General features: G+C 60.0%; 1 protein-coding gene across 3 annotated transcripts in view; it reads right to left on the reverse strand.

Moving 5' to 3' along the window:
- The window catches only part of LOC124233915 (sushi domain-containing protein 3-like), a 17232-nt gene extending 6492 nt beyond the window's left edge, over nt 1–10740 (reverse strand). Inside the window, exons 1-2 of one of the 3 annotated variants that reach the window (XM_046651210.1) lie at nt 3007–4389; nt 1190–1253 (exon numbers count right to left, since the gene is read on the reverse strand). In XM_046651210.1, the coding sequence (XP_046507166.1) occupies nt 1190–1253; nt 3007–3090 (148 nt within the window). In that variant the 5' untranslated portion in view covers nt 3091–4389. Of the gene's footprint in view, nt 1–1189; nt 1254–3006; nt 4390–10432 lie in introns of those variants that run through there. The other 2 variants (XM_046651211.1, XM_046651212.1) reach the window with 2 other exon arrangements.
- Nucleotides 10741–19286: the final 8546 nt, after the last annotated feature.

Genomic DNA, 19286 nt, shown 5'->3' on the forward strand with positions numbered 1-19286 from the left:
CAGCCAATGAGAAACGCACAGCTCAGCCAATGAGAAACGCACAGCTCAGCCAATGAGAAACGCACAGCTCAGCCAATGAGAGATCCCACAGCCCAGCCAATGAGAAACGCACAGCTCAGCCAATGAGAAACGCACAGCTCAGCCAATGAGAGATCCCACAGCCCAGCCAATGAGAAACGCACAGCTCAGCCAATGAGAAGCCTTTGCCTCCCTGAACTGTCACTTCCCCAGTGGACTTTCCTTTAGAGCAGCCCCTCCCTCTCCCCCTTTTTCTCCATAAATGCAGCTCCCTCCTCTGTCCTCTGGACTTGCCTGTGGTCGACCATAGCCTGCACATCCTGAATTGCAGTTCTTTTGGCTATTCCCAAATAAACTCACTTTGAGATAAACAACAGGCAACTGTGCTTTTTAAGTTGACAGTGGGTGGCCATCCCTGTTTACGGTGGAGTAGAGCCCCAGTTTCCAGATGGCCTTGTTTGCTTCCCTGTTCCCTGCTGATGGGCGTGAGTGTTCCAGAGTGTGAAACAAAGCTGCCGTGGATGTTCCCGAGCATGCCTCCTGGTGCCGAGTGAAAAGGCTCTTCCTTCTGCTTTCTGGAATTTTCTGACTTTCAGCACTGACTGTACTACAAGCACGTAAAGGCAGAGTGGTGGGTCTCAGAGAACAGGGAAACTGGTAGTCCGGCCTGTGCCCGTGGCAACACTGACCCAGAGGCAGCCTCACGCTGAAGGGGCCCCTCCGCGCCTTCGTAGGGGCTTCGGCGCCCATGCTCCTCCCAACGCACAGACAGGCCAAGGCGGGAGCAACGAGCCAGGGTACAGGGACAGAGGCCGGCTCCACCCAGGCTGAGGACCCTGTTACTCCATGCAGACACGAGACAACCCTTCACCTGTCCTCCGCGCAAGGCCTCCTGCCAGGACCATGCCAGGCATGGATGTCCTGCTGCCCACCCCGCCTGCCACGACCCAGCCCAGTCCTGTACTCCCAGGCTGTTCATCACATCCTCCCTGTCCTCACCCTGATGCAGGCATCAGCCCCTCCATCCTTCATTGCTATGGCCCCAAAACTTGGAACCTACTTGGACTCTTTTTCTGAATCCACAACCAATTCATCAGCAAACCCTGTGGACCCTGCTTTCAAAATATACACCCAGGACATCTGTAGAAGCTGGAGAGTCCCCAAAACTCACGTCCACCTGGAAGCAGCCGTGCAGGGGCTCCATGTGGAAGGCACAGCATCCCACTCTGCGAAGGCTGTGGGGACAGAGCATGCCCAGGAGTGCCCAGGGCAGTGGCAGTCACTGGGGAGGGCCGCGCACATGGTCACACACCCATGACAGGGCTTCACACGTCTGCGCACAACCAGCCCCATCCTGAGGGGAAACTGAGGCCCAGGGAGGTCAAGGCACCTCTTGCCTGGCCATGCTGGCCCTGACCCACTTAGGGCGAGGGTGGTAATGGGGCAGCGGGAGAGCCAGGCTTCAGCCCTGGCCCTGCTTTCTGCCGCTGGGGAAGCTGAGGCTGCCCAAGTCCCAACTGTGGGCAGGGACGGTGAGGGACCGTATTTGGCTGCGCTTGGCAAAGCCGCATTTATTTCACCCCAGCTCTGCCCCACCAAGAACCTGGGGGCCCCATCACGCTGAAACACTGGGGGGAGTGTGAGCCTGGGGGGCTCTTGTGGTTGGTGCACTTGCGGGGGCTGACGTCAGAACCAGCACAAATGACACTGGGTGCTTAACGGGTGCTTCACTGTGCTACAGCCCTATGAGAAACGCTGCCCACCACCACCTCACTACCAGGGAAACGGAGGCACAGCAAGGCCAGATGACACGCCAAGGGTCACCCAGCAGGAAGGTGGTCCAGCTGCAACTGGGCTGGGCCATGGCTGCCACAGAACCACATGTCCCAGCCTGCCCCAGAGCTGGGCGGGTTTGGGCCTCTGTCTGCAGATGTCCGTCATCAGCATCACTACTAACAGCAGCAGTGCGGGTCTGATGGAATCTTCCGGTCAGGAAGCACCCCCATTCCTGACCTCAAGCAGCACCCACAACCATCCACAGAGAACAGTCGGGAAGAAATCATTATCATCCCCATTTTAACACGAAGAAACCAAGCTCAGAGAGGTGGCTGACCTGCCCAACGCCACAGATGGAGGGGCAGCGGGGGTGGACACAGGGCTGACTCCTAACTTAACAGCAGAACCAGGTGTGGGTGTTTGCAATACGCATGTAACAGAGGGTGTCTATCCTATATAAACAGCAGTCACATGTTAATAAAACATGACAAAAAATCACAACAGAAAAGAATGGTAAATTAGAAAAGAAAAAGATGACCCCCAAACCAGGGGCAGGGCAATTGGTTAAGAAAGTTAGGGGGCCAGGCTGGTGGTGCAGTGGTTAAGTTTGCACGTTCCTCTTCAGCGGCCTGGGGTTCACTGGTTCGGATCCCGGGTGCGGACATGGCACCACTTGACAACCCATGCTGTGGTAGGCGTCCCACATATAAAGTAGAGGAAGATGGGCACGGATGTTAGCTCAGGGCCAGTCTTCCTCAGCAAAAAGAGGAGGATTGGCAGCAGATGTTAGCTGAGGGCTAATCTTCCTCAAAAAAAAAAAACGAAAGTTAACTAAATGGCATCCACATCAGAAAGGAAGAGGCAAAACCTCTCTATTAGATGACATGATCTTGTGTCCAGAAAGTCCTCACGAATCTGCTCAAGATGTATGGGAACTAACAAACAAGGCCAGCAAGGCTGCAGGATGCAAGACCCTCACACCCACTGTATTTCAGGACGTGGCAATGCGCACACTGAAATGGAATCAAGAAAGCGACTCCTTTTACAAGAGCATTGGGAAGAACAAATTACTTAGGAATAAACTTAACAAAAATGTACAAAACTTAAATTCTGAAGACTACAAAACACAGACAGAAATTAAAGACCTAAATAAATGGAAAAACACCACATGCTCCTGGGTCAGAAGACTTAACAGTGTTCACATGGCAATACCTCGATTCTGCTCACATTCAGCAAGATCCCGTCAACTTCCAGCCCCAATCTCTGCAGAAATTGAAAGCTGATCCTCAAATTCATAAGGAAATGCAAAAGACCTGGAGTGGCCCAAACAAAAACAATCTTGAAAAAGGAGAACAAAGCTGGAGGAGTCACACTTCCCCATTTTGAAACCTCCCACACAAAGCTAGGTGACCGGCAGAGCAGGGCTGGGGGCAGAGCTGAGCGCCCAGAAATAAGCTCAAGTTTGAGTCAGCTGGTTTCGACAAGGCTGCCAGGACCATTCGACGGGACGAGAACAGTATTTCAACGATTGATCTTGGGACAATAACATCCACACGCAAAAGAATGAAGGTGGACCTCTCCTCACACCACATACAGACATTAACTCAAGGACCTAAATATAAGAGCTAAAACTATGACACTCTTAGAAGAAAGCATAGGGATGAATCCTCTTGACCTTGGATTATGCAAGGGTTTCCTAGATATGACGACAAAAGACAAATAAGAAAAGAAAAAATCAGACAAACTGGATTTTATTAAAACTAAAACCATTTGTGCTTCAAAGCGCCTTACCGAGAACATGAAAAGACAACCCACAGAGGGGAGAAAGTATCTGCAAATCATGTCTGATGAGGGACTTGTATCCAGAACGTTTAAGTTATTACATGGAATTATAAACAGACAAAGCAATTTATAAAGGGGCAAAGGATCTGAACAGACATTTCTCTAAAGAGAGGCCAGTGGCCGCCAATACACCCCGAGAAGATGCTCAGCATCGTCAGCCTGCAGGGAAGGGAGGTCCCCTCAGCAGGTGGCCCTGCTCCCCATCCCACACCCGCTGTACCCGCGAAGGGCAGAGGGTGACAGGTGTGCCAGGGTGGCAGAAATGAGCCCTCATGCCCTGCCGGGGGGCTGTGAATGGGGCAGCAGCTGCGGCAGCTCCTCCAACAGTGACACGAAGAATTACCACACAATGCAGCGACACCCTCCTCGCTAAATACCCCGGAGAAGGGGACACCGTCCGCACAAAACCTCACACCACCAGCATTCAAAGCAGCACTGTTCTTAACAGCGAAAAAGGAGAGGCAACCCAACGTCCTCAGCTGACGATGGGTACATAAAATGGGGTCCATGCACACGGGGGAACGTCACTGGGCAATAAAAGGAGTGAAGCACTGACACACGCACAATGTGGGTGAACCCTGAGGACGTGATGCTCCGGGCATGGGGCCAGGCACAGAAGACCACAGTGTGTGACTCCATTTATGTGAAAGGTCCAGAACAGGCAACTCCACAGAGACAAAGTGGAGCAGAGGCAGGGGCTGGGGGGAGGTGAGTGGGGAGTGGCCACCAAGGGGTGTGGGGTGTCTTCTTGGGCTGATGAAAATGTTCTAAACTTCACTGTGCTGAAGGTTTCACATATCTGTGAATGTATGAAAAGCCACTGAGTTGTACACATTAAGTGCACAATTTAAACAGGGGAATCGTGAGGTGGGTGAATTACATCTCAAAGCTGTTAGAAAAATTCAGGAGAAACATTTATGTCAATCAGAGAAATGCAAATTTGAAGCCTAAGACATTATTTCTGGCCCCTTAGCTTGGTCAAGATTAAAAAGACTAGCCCACCAGGTTGGTGGGGTGCAGAGGAGGGGTACATAACCCCCAGGGTGGAGGGCAGGGCAGGGTGGGCTGGAGAGGCTGTCTGCCCTGCAGCAGGGGGCTGAGATGCAAGCCTAGAGAGGCAGGGCCAGGAGGGCGCAGCGCCCACCCTGTGCTCCACATCTGGACATTTTCCCCCTACCCACGCTGGCCTTGGGTCACCCGGCACTCAGTGGTACAGCAGGAGGCCAACTCTGAGGCCAGAGTCTGGGCCCTTAATTAACCATCATGCTGTCTCCACAGGCACTAAAGCCAACTGAATGGATAGATGGATGGATGATGAATGAATGAATGGATACATGAATGAACAAATGGATGAATGGATGAATGGATGGATGGATGGATGGATGGATGGATGGATGAATGACCTAATGGATGAGAGCTGTGGTCAGCACTCCCCAGGAAGAACCTCTTTTCTTTTCCAGGACTGTGGACCTGGACACGTGCTGTCCTTCCAGCCAGGGAGGTGGACATGGGGTTTTAGAACCCGGTAGAGACACAAGAAGAAAGCCACAGACCGGCCACGTGGCCCCTTCCCCTGGGTCGCCAGGCAGCCCGCACTTCCCAGTCCCCAGTTTAGAGATGCGACTTCTCCATTCTCCCGTGGCTAAGCACCTCTTTCTCCCCTCCGCTCCCCTCAGGGGAGGCCCCAGAGTCTGCAGGGGGAGAGCTCTGGGGGCTCATGGCCGTGTGCCCAGCACCCACAGCAGCACCTGGCGAATGAAAGGAGGAAGGGACAGACGTATATTCCTCCTGCAGACACAGCTGGAGCATCATGAGAAGTGAGAAGCCACGCGGTATGGACAGAGGGGGCAGGAGCTGAGATGAAGCGGCCAAGGCAGTTAGGGTAGCACCTAGTGGAGGTGTGGTTACAAGTTCTTTCCACGCTGTGGTATGTCTGACGAAACTAAAAATGTGGGGAGAAAGCCCCAAGCATCACTCTGGACGTAGCTGACCCTCTGGGTGTGCCCAGCCCGCCGGTCCCAGATGGTGGCCGCCCCACTCCCGTCCCGGCCCAGCCCAGACCCGGCAGACCTCTGCTGAGCCTGCACTGCCCGCACTGACAGCCCAGCGCGACCGTCCTTCTACCCGAGTTGCAGGCGTGAGCACAGGCTTCAGGAATTGAGGCCACAGGGCAGCTCTGAGGCTACAGAGGCCTGTGTGTGAGCCACACACACCAGCAGGGCGACCAGCCATGGCTCTGGGCATGGCTCTGGGCCTGTGAACCCATCAACGCTGCAGCGGGCGGGACGGGGCTGACTGAGATGAGCACAGCCCCAGGCTCTCAAGGACACACCAACTGTCACCTCAGAAAGAGCGCGGCCGGGACTGGGGCGTGGGGGGATGGGGGACTGGCTGTCACCAGCCACATCCGGGCTGCCGGGGCCACTGCAGGGCGCCTTCCCGAGATGGTACTGCAGGTGGGGTCACCACCAGAGCGGTCAGAGCTGACCCAGCCCCAGACCCCCAGAGCCTGTCCTGCCTCCCAGAGCCTCCTGGGGGGGAGGGGGGGCTGGGCACCTAGACCTGGGACAGGCCCAAGAAAGCAGGGCGCGGCCTAGCTGCACGTGGGAGGGGCCCCAGGCCTAGAGCTGGGGGTCTTGAGGGGATTGTGGTGCCCTTGCCCACGGGAGGCAGGGAGCCCTGCTCCCAGCGTGGGGCTGTGTGAACGGGTCTCCTTGAAAATGGGAACCGAAAGGTCCAAGGTCTGAGGCAGAGGTGAGGAGGGTGGGGGCGGGTGAGCCCTTGCCTGCCAGTGAGAGCATTCCCTCCGGAACCTTCCCTGCCCGCTGGGGGACCAGGTGCTCAGCCGCGGAGGCGGAGGCGGGGGAGAGAAGCCAAGTGGCCGGCTCTGTGGGGAATGCGCCCTCAACACCGGGTCGGACCGGCTCCGCCACCGCCAGCAGGACCCCGGACCGGTCCTCACCTTGCTCAGCTTCAATCTCCCCACCCGCCCCTCAGGGTCATGGGAGGAGTGGGCCCACCTGGGGGCCTCAGAGCACTGCCCGGAGCTCAGGAGCACCCCTACAAGGAGACTTAATGCCTTGACCCAATCCCCCAGTCCACGGGGTCCAGGAACCCTCACCTGCCCCCCCAGGCTGCATCCCCACCTGGGCTGGGAAAGCCAGTAAATGCTTCTCTGGGCTGAGCCCTCTTTCTAGAGGGGAAAACTGAGGCCCACAGCACTGCCTAAGGCCCCGGGATACACTGGCAGCTGGCAGCACCCTGCAACCTTTCCACAGGACAGATGACGTGCAGCCAGGAGGGGGCGAGGAGGCGGCATGGGGCGGGGGCCGCAGTCACATCTACCTGGGCCCCTCCCAGGGACATTCCGAGGAACCACCAAGGCCTGGCAGAGGAGCCAGCTGGCTCCAGCAAGCACATTCCCTAACCAGCACAAAGCCAGCCTCCGCTCAAGCCTGCAGCGCACCCTCCCCAACCTGGAGACCCCCAGACCCCCCCCCCCCCCCCCCAAATTTGCTGTCTAAGATGCAAATCCCACCTCTTCCCCCTCCTGCTGAAACCCCCCTGGACGCGCCCCAGGCCTGGCCCTGCAGGGATGCCCTGGCTGCCCCTCCCGCCCCGTGTGGACGCTGCATTTCCCCAGCTCTTCCTCAGCTGGACCCACGCAAGCCTCAACCTTGGGTGCGTTTCTCCTCGCCACCCTTTACGACCCACTCTTTTTTATTATATGCAGATAAATCTCAAATGAAGGAAAACAACAACGAAAAAAGAGAATGGATTTGATGCAAGCCAAACACAAACCCTACGGGGCCCACAGGACAGTGGTGGGCAGACCTGCCCGTGAGGGCTGCCGCGGCCGACACCTCCACCCTCCCAAACCCCCCACACACACACTGGTGGGGCACGGCCTGACCTGGGCGCCCATCCTCCCGGCCCGCGCTGCCCACAGACTGCCCAGCCAGCACCAGCGGGGCGAGAACAAGCTGGCTTGTTAATCTTTTATCTGGAAACTCGGATCACAGGCCGGGCCTCCTTCCTCCTTCCTGGAGCCCACACAGCCCCCAACCCTGAGCTCAGCCCCTGGGCACGAGGTAAATAAGTCACCTTGTACACTGGCTGCGGCCGTGGATGAGGGGTACACCCGGGAGACGAAGGCGGGCGCTGGGCCAGCCCACCTCGGGCCTGGGTCCCTGCACAACCAGAGTCACTTCCTCACTCTGAGTCTCAGTTTCCCCAAATGGAAAGGGGAACCCTCAGGAGGAATTTCTCGGAGTTCAAAGGGTGACATGCACACACAGGTGCTGTCTGGAGAGTGGGGACAGCCACAGGCAGGAGGCCCACAGACCTGGCTGTGTGTCCTAGGGAAGACCCTCGCCCTCTCTGAGCCCATCTCCTCTCCCCATGGAGAGTGGGCACGAGTCTATGGCCATACCACCCTGAACGCGCCAGATCTCGTCTGATCTCGGAAGCTAAGCAGGGTCGGGCCTGGTTAGTACTTGGATGGGAGAGTGGGCACGAGGTAAGAGCCACTGCAGGCCTGGACCCTGGCCACTGTCCAGACCTGCGTCTCCCAGGACTCTCCTGATGGCAGGTCAGCTCACAGTACAGAATTCACATTCTCCTCCACAAGAACAGGCTCACGCCAGCCCAGGAAGGTGTGCCTCCAAACCCCTCCGGGGAGAACACGGAGGCTCCCGGGAGCCTCTCCCATCCAGCAGCCCTGCCCACACTGCAGGAGCCAGAGCCGCGCTTAAGGGCACACAGGCGGTGTGCGGATTCCCACCCACCCCCTCTGGGCCTCTGTCTCTGTGAAGCGGCCCAGGCCAGCCGTGGGGCAGGGCTGCAGAGGGAAGCCAAGAGGATGCCCACGGAGCACAGTCCTCCCCCTGCCCCTTTCCGGGCCCCTCCTTGAAGGTCCTGGGGGGCACCTCCGGCCGCTGGAACCCTGTGTTCCTCCTCCACAGGGTGGTGTTCCTGGACAAACTCCAGGATCAGGGAGTGTGCTGCAGCTGCCCTGGGAGCAGGGAGAGGCTGTGGGGGTAGGAGGGCGGCCTCCATGGCGCGCTGGGCGCCCCCTCCCAATCAGCCATTCAACAAACACTTGCACCCCTGCCCTGAGCAGCCTCCCTAATCTGTCCCTCACAAGCGCGCACAGGGGAGGAGGGAGGAACTGGGACCCCAGGATGCTGTGTCCGTCGGCTTGACTTTCATTCCTGCTCTAGGAAGAGCACAGTAAGGAGCCCAACTTACAGATTTGGGGAAAACACTCCTCCTGTTGCTCTGTTTCAGACAATGCCAAACCATCTCCAAAAGACCCCACACCCACCTTCACTGCACAGCCCCAGAGGGAGAGAGGGGCCCGCCTCACAGCCCGAGAGACAGGGCCAGGGCAGGGGAGGACGGAGTCTGGACAGCGTCACCCCGGAGCAGAGCAACCTCGGCTGGGGTGGGTCACTGGGCCCTCCCTGGCTCCTCCGCCTGGCCGGTCCACAAGCCTGGGAGCAGGTGTACAGTGCCCACCACTCAGCACATGGGGAAACTGAGCCACAGGGGCAGAGAGATGCACCCAGGTCAGAAGGGGGTTCCAACCCCAAATCCTGGGGAAGGGCTCGAGTCTAGGAGGAGGCTGAGCTGCAGGGTCAGAAGCAGGGCTGGGCCGGCTGGGCAGGCCCGAGGCGGGGACTGGACTCTGACACCCTCTCCCCCGGGAGAGTCCTCTGCGAACAGCCTTTTGCATGGCACACACACTAGGGCCTCCGCGTCCCTGAGTCCCTCCAAGTCCCCAGGCGGAGTGCACGGCCACATACTGCTCCCCTCACACTCACTCACACTCACTCACACACACACACACACACACGGACAAAGTACCAAATTTGGGACAGGGCCGCAGTCTGTCTGGGGGAGTCAAAGAAAATGAACGCATCCCACAAGGCCAGGCGCAGGTCTCAGCACCTCTGCTCTGCCCAGCGACATACCCCCTGGGCCTCAGTTTCCCCACCTGGAAGGGAGCAGCCCTGCTGTGCCCCCAGGGTGGCAGGTGTCTGTTTTAAGGGTAAGTGGCTGCACCTGGGATGTGACCCGGGTCAGCCCGCCCCCTCCAGGCCCCGCTTCCACCTGCGCAGAGCCCGAGCCGGCCTGGCCTGCGCCAGACCCTCAGGCGTCAGTGTCCACCACCGTGAGCCTCGGGGACATGGAGGCCCAGGGTCCAGGTGTGGCTGTTCGTAAGGAGGTTAGATTTTAGGCGCATTCATGGAGCAAACCGGCATTCGGACCGCGGCTTAAGGCGCGTCTCCCCCACCAGCCAGGGCCAAAGGTGAGCCCTCCTCCAATGATCTCGAACCAAAGGCTTCAAGTAAGACAACAGCCAGCCCCGCTCCCTCCGGAGACCCCGGAGCCTCCCCAGGTGGGCTGCCGGCACCTCGGGCGGTGGCCCCCTCCCTCCCAGGCTCAGTTTCCCCACCTGCGCGTGGGCTGGGGCGCCAGCAGAGACTGAGCGCTCCCGCGGGGTGAGGCCGGTTCCGATTTCCCCACGTCCGCCCACGCCCGCCAGGAAAGGGCGGCACCTGCTCGCCGCCGCCTGGTTTCGGGCCGCTCGCCGCCGGGCTTCGGCTCCGCCGAGGGGGCCCGCTGCACCGGCGGAGGGGCGGGGAGGCTCGTCCCCCTGAATCTCCGGTTGTGCGCGCCCCCGGGCCGCCCCCACCGTGGCTGTGCGCCGCCACCAATCCTAGTGCGCCCCCCGCCCCAGTGCGCCCAGCCTCGGCTTCCCCCTCCGTGAAACGGGCGCAGAGCCCCTCACCCGTGCGGTTCCCCGGGGCGGCCGTGGCGTCCCCCGCGCGCCCCCCGGGCCTCGTCCTGCGGCGGAGAGTCGCCGCGGGGTGCATCCTGCGCGCTCGGCCGCGCTCGGCTGGGACTGCGGGGGGACACGCCCAGGGTCACGCCCCGGGCCACGCCCCCAAGGTCACGCCCCCAGGGTCACTCCCCGCGGGCCTGGGGGCGGGGCCGGCCCCGCGAGAGTCCGAATCCCCCAGGGGGTGAGGCACCCGGGCAGGAAGTCTCGCTCCAGGGCCTTGCGCTGGCAGTGCCCTCTGACCCCGCCCTCCAACCCCCGGTTCCCCCAGGCCAGGTGTCCTCAGTGAGCAGCACGTGTGGACCCACCGGTGCCTCTGTGGGCCGGGCCCTCTGAGTGCTGTTGATGTCACAAATCCTCACTGGGGGCCCCCCCGGAGTCCAGCACACACACCCGGGGACCCGCCCTCTCCAGGCTCCTCCCCTGCCGCCCAGCTCCCTCTTCCGTGGCCCCTGACTGCCCCTTCCCCTCCCTTGGACCCTGCCCAGCCCAGGCAAGGGATAGGGGGCTCTCAGACCGCAGCCGCCAGAGCTGGGGTGGCTTTTGAGCAGGTGACCCGCCCAGCAGAGCTGGAGAAAGCCATCCTGGCAGAGAGAACAGCAGGTGCAAAGGCCCTGAGGTCGGAATACTTTGGAAGCTTGAGTGACAGCCGGAAGTCCAGTGTGGCCAGCCCAGGAAGTCTGGGAAGGTGGTCCAGGTGGACAGGGTGGCTCTGGAGGGCCTGGAAGGTGGCAGTGAAGAGGTGGGTGTTCTCCTGGGGCCACAGAGCATAGTTCCAGCAGGGCAGCCCCTCCCACCTCTGCTTTCTAAGCCCTGTAGAGGCTGAGGTTGGTATGATATGCAAGGGGCCCTTTCCTGGGCCAGGGTTGGTGTCACCCATAATATCTGGTTCCCACTCCAGGCTTGTGGACCACATGTGATGACTTTCTTCAACTCCCTGATGTACAACCAGGCATGTGTGTCCATCTGCCACATCGGAAGCCAGGTGAGTGCCCACTGTGACCCTGCCTTCCCCAGACCACACTCGGGGACCAGGACCCCACAATTCCCTGCCAGATGCCCTGAGCCCACTTCCAGGGCCTCGCGTGGCCTTCCCGCTCAGTCTGGCCCCCAGTGCACACTGCTGTGCAGACGACAGCTGCCTGCCGGCGTGTGGTCAGGGCTGCAAGGGGAGGTCTGGGGCCACCCTGGAGTTGCAGGATGGAGCTGGTGGGAGCTGCCTATAGGCTGCCCACATCACCGCACTCTGGCCCCGGCCGCCAGGAGCCCAGAAATGCTGAGTTCGAGCCCGGCCATTTAGGGTGGTGTCAACCTACAAAAACAGAAACCGGTTGGAGAGGCAGAGCGTTGACTGGGGGTCGAAGGGTTGCAGCTGGGGGAGCACAGATTCAGGCAGAAACCCCAGTAGTGTCCTGATCACAGGAGGGGCTCAGAGTTTGTACGGGAAAAAGGGAGGCAGAGGAGGTGAGTTGTGTTGAGGAAAGTTCACTGGGGCAGGATGACGTCAGGCTGGGTTTGTGCTTCACGGATGGGCCTGCGGGCCGGTCATCAGGCACAAGGCTAGACCTGTGCTTCATCGATCGGCTAGTGACCGGGTCACAGATGTTCTTGTCCTTACTGACTCTTGTAATGTTGGCGGTTTGGTCCAGTTTGGAAGATACAGAACACAGACGTGCGAGGCAGTTCCTCTGAAATAGCTGCTCCGACCCTATTTTAACGTGGCTCCACCCATGTTGTCTTTCACAGTGGGCATGCTCTGGGGCTACCGTGACACCGCGCCACACACTGGGTGCCCTGGGATGCAGAAACGTGTGGTTCCAGGGTTCTGGGGCCAGAAGTCTGAGACCAAGGTGCTGGTGGGCCGCGCTCCCTCCAACGGTGCTTATCCCGGCCCCTGTCCAGCTGCCGACGGTTCCCAGGCATGTGGCGGCATCACTCCAGTCTTCTTATTGGTTATTTTTTTTTGAGGAAGATTAGCCCTGCACTAACTGCTGCCAATCCTCCTCTTTTTGCTGAGGAAGACTGGCTCTGAGCTAACATTCGTGCCCATCTTCCTCTATTTTGTATGTGGGACGCCTACCACAGCATGGCTTTTGCCAAGCAGTGCCATGTCTGCAACCGGGATCTGAACCGGTGAACCCCAGGCTGCCGAGAAACAGAACGTGCACACTTAACCTCTGCGCCACCAGGCCTTCACAGGGCCATATCCTCCCTTTGTGCATCCAAGTGTCCCCTTGTTATAGGGACACCTGTCCTAATGGATTAGGGCCGCAATGACCTCACATAACTTGACTGCCTCTGTAAAGGCCCTGTCTCCACACAAGGTCAAGTTCTGAGGGGTGGGGGTTCGGACTTCAGCATAGGAATGTGGGGGGACACAGGCCAGCCCGTAACAGAGGGGATGGGGGCGGCCTCTTTTCCCGGCAGCCTGTGCCTGCTTACACGCAGCGAAGGCCTCCATCTGTGCCATTAGGGGGCGGGGGTGGCCCAAGACCTCTGCCATGCACTACAGGAAACCACTGTCACACCTCAGAACAGCCACTCCGCCCAAGCCACCTTCAGAAGCAGTGGGAGGCCCCGGGGCGGGCTCTGCGGGAGGAACCGCAGTGACAGGAACTGCGAGCCCGGCTGTCTCCACCTCCTGTCCACCTTTTCTGGGGCCTCTTGCAATGGCACGCAAGTGCCAACAACACCAACCCTGTGCAGGGAGGGAAACTGAGGCAGGCAGGGGAAGGCGCCCAGTCCACCTCAGAGGACAGACCTCATGGGCCACCCTGCCACCTCGCCCCCCATCCACAGCAGGGCCCGCGGCTCTGACAGGCCTCCGGGGGGCCCGGGCCTCATGTTCTCACCTGAGGGGTGGAGGAGGGCCTGCTGCCCTCCTGCCCCAACTCTCTCCCCACCGCCCCCCGAGGCGGGGAGACCCTGATGCCACCTAGGATGGGGCAGCGCTGCAAAGCCAGCTGCGCAGGCCCCGCCAGCATTGGACTAGCCCTGCACCCACCCTCTCCCCCCGCCCCCTCCCCCCAGCTCTCCACGTCATGGCCCAGACCGGAAACAGGGCTGGGTTATGCCAGGCCAGTGTCTCCTTGCCCTGAGGCCTTGACCTCCTCCTCTAGGGAGTCCTCCCTCATGCCCTGAACCGACAGAGCCACCCCGTGTGCGTGGCCCCAAGGCCTGTGCCACGTCTGTGAAGCAGAGAGTGCACATGGCTTCCCCAGTGGAGGCGACGCGTGGGCAGCGGGCAGGGAGGCAAGGAGAACCCAGCACAGACGCCTGAGGAACTGACCACAGCCTTGGCCTCTCTGCATTTGGGGGCTCAGCCCCCACCCCACTACTGCTCCGGTCTCTGTTTGCAACTGGGAGCACACAGTACCCCCACAGGAACGTTTGTTGAGTGAATGAATGGCAGGAAGGAACTGGGGAGATGGGGGTGGGGTCTGAGAGCGGCATCAGTGTCCCCGTCTGCAGAAGGGCTGACGGAGGCCAAGACCTCGCGGAGAGTGAGTCTGGGGGGGGGTCTCCTCTCCCCGCAGGGCTTAGCTGAGGCGTCACCGTCCCGGGGAGCCCCCTCCACCCTGATGCCCTGATGCAGTGTCCCTGGGCCCCAGTGGCCTCGGGACCAGGCACAAGCCTGGTGGGGGGAGGGGTGGTTGTTGCTGTGTTTCCCTCAAATTGGGGAATAACTGTAGAAATGTAAACTGCTTTTTGTTTTTCTTTAAATATTCTTCATTTTTGCTTCCACTCAATAGAAAATGAGATTTTCATCCTAAGAACCTCTCATAATTTAGGACCAAGTCCAGAAAGTTCTATCGCAAATTAAGAGTCAGAGAAGGAAAGGGACCTCCAGGACTTTATCTCTTTTTTTCTTTTTCACCTTTTAAAATTATAAGCAAGTAAAAAAAAAAAACTAACCTGAGCTTGTGGTTCCAAGGAGCTGGATATCTGGGGAGAAAAGAATTTTCCCAAACCCGTTGTCTGCCAGGCCCTGTGGTGCCCTCTGCGTGAGCTGACCCCTCCTGCACTGAGCCCGCCTGGCTCTGACCGCTGGGCTGGCTGCACAAGCGATGCTGGGCCTTGAGGAGGGGGATGGGGAGGTGGCTCAGGGACATGCACACCTGGGAGGAGGGGAGGGAGCCTCGCTTCCCTGGAGGGCAGCCAGGCCTGGGGAGCTGGCCCTGGGCGCAGGAGGGGGAGCGCCTGGCCACCCGCCCCTGGGGCTCCTCCTTGGCCTCTGCGCCCAGGCTGTGGGTCAGTGGTCCCTGCCTCGTGACCCTTCTCTGTATGGCCTGAATTTTCTGCAATGAGCACACGTCTGGCCTCTGATCAGACAACAGGAGACTAATAAAGATTTGGAGGGTGGGGTGTGTGTAAATGATTGCACACATTCAAGACCCCTTCTGAATTCTGTGAAAAAAGTGGGCTGACCCCTCATTTATAGACAGGGAAACTGAGGCTCAGGGAAGGGAACTGTCCTGTCCAAGGCCACTGGCCTGCTGGATTGTGCCTCATGGCTGTGGCCTGAGGGCCACTCCGGTTAATGGGATTCACGGAAGCAGGGCGCAGGCGGGTCAAGGGCAGTCCAGAGGCTTAGTGCTTAGGAGCCAGTTAAGCTTCTTTGAGGCCCGGCACCTGCCCAGAGAGTGCGGTGGAGTCCGAGAGTTCCTGTCACCTGAGAAGTGTGCGAGCTGGCCCCCTGGCCCTGCCCCCTGCCCCCCCACCCAGCACAGACCCAGCCCATTCACCAGCCCTGCAGGCTCAGGATGTCTTAGTGCCTCTTCCCTTGCTGGCCTGCCAGGGTAAGCCCCTCCCCTCTCTGGCTCTCACCCCCTGGAGCCATGCCTTCTGAGGCTCCATCTGCTCAGGGTCACCTCAGAGGCCCAGGCCTGGGGGGAGGAATTCCTGGGGCCTCCTGGGGGTGGCCTCTCACGAGGCCTGGAAGGCTGGCCTAGGCCGTCCAGATGGACAGATCAGAGAGACCTGGCCTGGGGCGGCTGCTTGAAGGGCTCCCATTTCTCAGATGGGGAGACTGAGGCCTGGAGGAAGGGTCTGTCCTTAGCAGCACAGCTCATCCCAGACCTTCTCCGCAAGGCCCGGGCTCTGGGGCCCGGCTCTGTGCCTCTCAGCTCTCCCACCTGAATGGGGTGACAAATAAAAATGGCAAGCAATAGGACATATTGGAGAATATGAGGAAGCCATTTGGTGTAAACCTAATTCACCCTGACCTTGTCTTTCCAAAAGGGCCTGACCGAGGCTGTTGAGCATGCATTGTATGTCTGCTTTAGAGATTCCCTATGGCAAGAGCAAAGGCCCTTGAGATAAAGGTGCAACTTCCCTCCCCCTCCCAACGTTGGCATTTCTTTAAGGATTAAGTATCTTTCCTTAGGCTAGAAACTGATTGCTGTGCTCACCTGTGACCACCCAGCTCGAGACAATAGACTTGCCTCCTGCTGTGCCCACTGAGAGAGCAGACCCACTACCTGCTGTGTCCATCAAGTGCTGTGCCGACAGGGCAATCTCGTGACTATTCTGGGAGGGACATTTCAATCATATGTGAAACGTCCTCGTTGGGGGTATATAACCACTCTGTATACCTCACTTCTTTGGTGCCCTTTCTTCCTTCGGGAAGAAAGGCCCCGGGCCATGGTCCTCAGATTTCAGCTCAGAATAAACTCACCCAAATTTTCATTTATAGATTGGTTATGGATTATTTTTGTCGACAGTGGGCACACGACACTCCTACCAGGGCTGCAGGAAGGACGGCATGTCCAGCGCGTGAGGCCCACGGTGGGGGCTGGAGGAGGGGTTTCGTGCCGCAGCTGGAGGCTGGAGTCTGCAGGACAGCAGAGCACGGATCGGGTCTGCCCTGGGCCCCTCGCTCCCTGTGCTGACAGCTGCGCCCCTGCAGTAATCATCCTGAGTGCTCAGTTGTCCCCATTTACAGCGAGAAACTGAGACTCAGGCCCGTGAGTCACAGGTTTGCTAAGTGGCTCCCTTTGTCGTCTGCTAGGGACAGAAGCCCAGCGTAAACTGGGGGTACGGCTGCTGGCAGCTCAGAGTTCTCAGGAAGGCCTTGTGGCCGAGGGTCCCAGGGCAGGGGCGTGGTCCTCCTGTCGTCCAGCACCCCTCCTAGGGACCCGCTGGACCACATGCTCATCCCTGGGCCAGTCGCCATGGCCAGCAGAGGCACCAACGGGCCAGGGCTCCCACATGTCCCCCCCGACAGCAGGTGTGCTTCCAACAGCGACAGTCGGGTCTCCTGCCTGTGACTCCGTCTGGGCCGGCTCGGGCCTGGGCTCTGCTCCGGGTGAGGCCTTGCCTAGAGCACTCATTGCAGGGCGTCAACACCCATCCCCAGGCTTGCCAGAGCCTTTATGCCGCATGTCGCTGGCATCCCGAAGACAGGAAGCGGAGGCTGCCCGCTTCTCGAGGCCGTGGCCCGGATGTCCCTTCTGCTGTGTTCTCCCCATCCCACGGCATGGAGCTCAGGTTCAAGGGGCGCAGACAGACCTCGCCTTTCAGTGAGAGAAGCCTCAGCAAACTGGAGGGCGACGTGGGGGCCAGGCACTGGACCAGGTCGTCCCGACCTCTTCTTGGGTGTCTGCAGGCCACACTCCCCCGGATTTTGGGAGGACAGAGGAGAGGTGTTATGGGGCTTTGGGCTCAGGGCCTGTCCCCGCGAATGGCCCTCCCCCCACCGGGAAGTGGGTGCCTTGGCAATGACCCTGACACTGTTCTTCCTGGAAGAGGTTGGGCTGCTCGGCTGTCAGCAGTTTTCTGATTCCCATTTGAGGGCAGATGCTGTTTGGGGTGTAATTGGCTCTCTGCGTCCTGGTAGGGCACAGGGAAGCAGAGCTCCCGTTGGGGACCGAGATGCACGGCAGGCGGTGGGTGGCGTGCGGTGGGTGGCGTGGGCGGTGACGGCAGGCAGAGCTGGAGTGCTGAAGCGCGGGCTCCTAGGGCAGGTCTGGCCCTGGCAGGAAGGGGGTCCTATCCCTCTCAGGGACATGCAGCCTGGATTCCCATAAGGAGACAGGGTCAAGGCAGGGCGTTTGGGGTTTAGGTTGGCTCCTGTAGATGGGCTGTGGGGTGGGCAGGGCGGCCTGGAGCAGGACATCGACTCCATGTGGACTTTCTCTCTCAGGCCGCTCAGGTGGAGTCAGACGGCCTCCTCCAGCTGCTGTTCACCCATCCTGTTCCCACCCCCCCGGGGGCTCTTCCTTCTGGTTCCAGGACGGCCAGCTCGCTCCGCCACCTGCAGCTGAGGGCCACTTTGGCCCACACAGCCATCCTGTTCCCTCCTGGCCAAGGGAGCGCGAGTGCTATCGGCGAGCCTGTGCTGCAGGAGGCCGAGGCGAGTCCCTTCCCTTTCCAGGATCTCGGGCTCAGGTGACCCACCACAGCCACCAGCTCTTCTCCTTGGCAGAGAGTCCGCTGGCATGGCCTCGTGTCTGTCACCCTGCTGGTCCAGCTTGGGGCCATTGGGAGGGTGACACAGGGCTGAGGGAGCAGCATGGGTGTGCCACCGTCCCCAGGGACCCCTGGGACGCTCCTCACAGGGGGCTGGACACACTTGCGCTGCAAGGGGAGGAACCCACAGGCCGTGGAGCTGTGGAACATGCCTTTCTGGGGCATCAGGCCTCCATCAGAGCTTCACACCTGTGAGCAGGGCACCCAGCCCAGAGTCCATAGGGTCAGTGGGGCCAGCCCAGGAGGGCCCTGTGACCAGACGCTACGGGAGGCTGGCTTTCCAGGACGGAATGTGCAGAATGTGGGGTGGACACCTGGCTGCTCCCCACAGTCTGCCCCAGGCCCACCCAGCTCCTATGGCCTCCAGTTTCCTCCCTCATAAATGGGGGAGCAGAGCAGAGAGAGAGGAGGCATGAGAGAGAGCAGCCTGGCTGCCTTGGGACCACTTGGAGCCCCTCAGAGTGTCGTTCGCTGGCCTCCCGTTTCTCTTTTCTCTTCTGCCCTTGTTCCTGTGGGCACGTTGCTGCTCAGGTACGCACCACGCTCAACTGCAGCCCCTACGCCTGGAACCAGGAACCCCAGCCAGGAGGCTGGGCCAGCAGCAGTCTCTGGGGCACAAAAGACCCTGGCTCAGGCCCTGGACTCCTGCAGCGATTGGGCATCTCACACCCTGTCCTGCCCCATCCGGCGTTCTTCAGGACCCCAGAGACCCCCGGGGCCACCTCCCGCCCAGCCCACTGGCCTCCTTTCTCCTCCTGTCCAAGGGATGGCCTCCTGTGCCTGTAGGGTGGGGGCTGGACTTGGTGAGGAGGAGGCACAGGATGGGGCGGGAGGACAGCGGAGAGGCTGAAGGCCAGCGAGCATCTGGCCTCTATCCTCTGTGGATGGGCAGTAGAGCGTGCCCAGGCTCCAGGCTTCCAGGCAGGATGACGGCGGACGGGGTGGGCAGTGTGGGGGTGGGAAGGAGCCCAGGCCCAAAGAGCCCCCAGACACGTGGTGTGGAGGCCCCGGGATGGGCAGCCTGCTTCCCAGTGCCCTCCCCGGGGTGCCCAGAGGGAGCAGAAGGGGTCCCTGGGGCAGACCCGCCTTGGGGTGACTTCAGACTCCAGAGTGGTTACTAACATTTACCAGGATATTGCACGAGAACATCTGACCTCTTTCACCTCCGGAAAGCTGGGTACACGGGTCCGTGCCTGCCTGGGGACAGTGGTGGAGGCTTCACGTTGCCGGGGCCACCGGCCTCTGGCGTGCCCATCGCAGGGGTCTGCGTCAAGACCCGCTGGGGATGCAAGGCCATGCCTCCATCTCGACCCCTACGATTCCATTGCGTCCA

The sequence above is a fragment of the Equus quagga genome, unplaced genomic scaffold (genome assembly GCF_021613505.1).
Source record: "Equus quagga isolate Etosha38 unplaced genomic scaffold, UCLA_HA_Equagga_1.0 270_RagTag, whole genome shotgun sequence".
Lineage (NCBI taxonomy): Eukaryota > Metazoa > Chordata > Mammalia > Perissodactyla > Equidae > Equus > Equus quagga.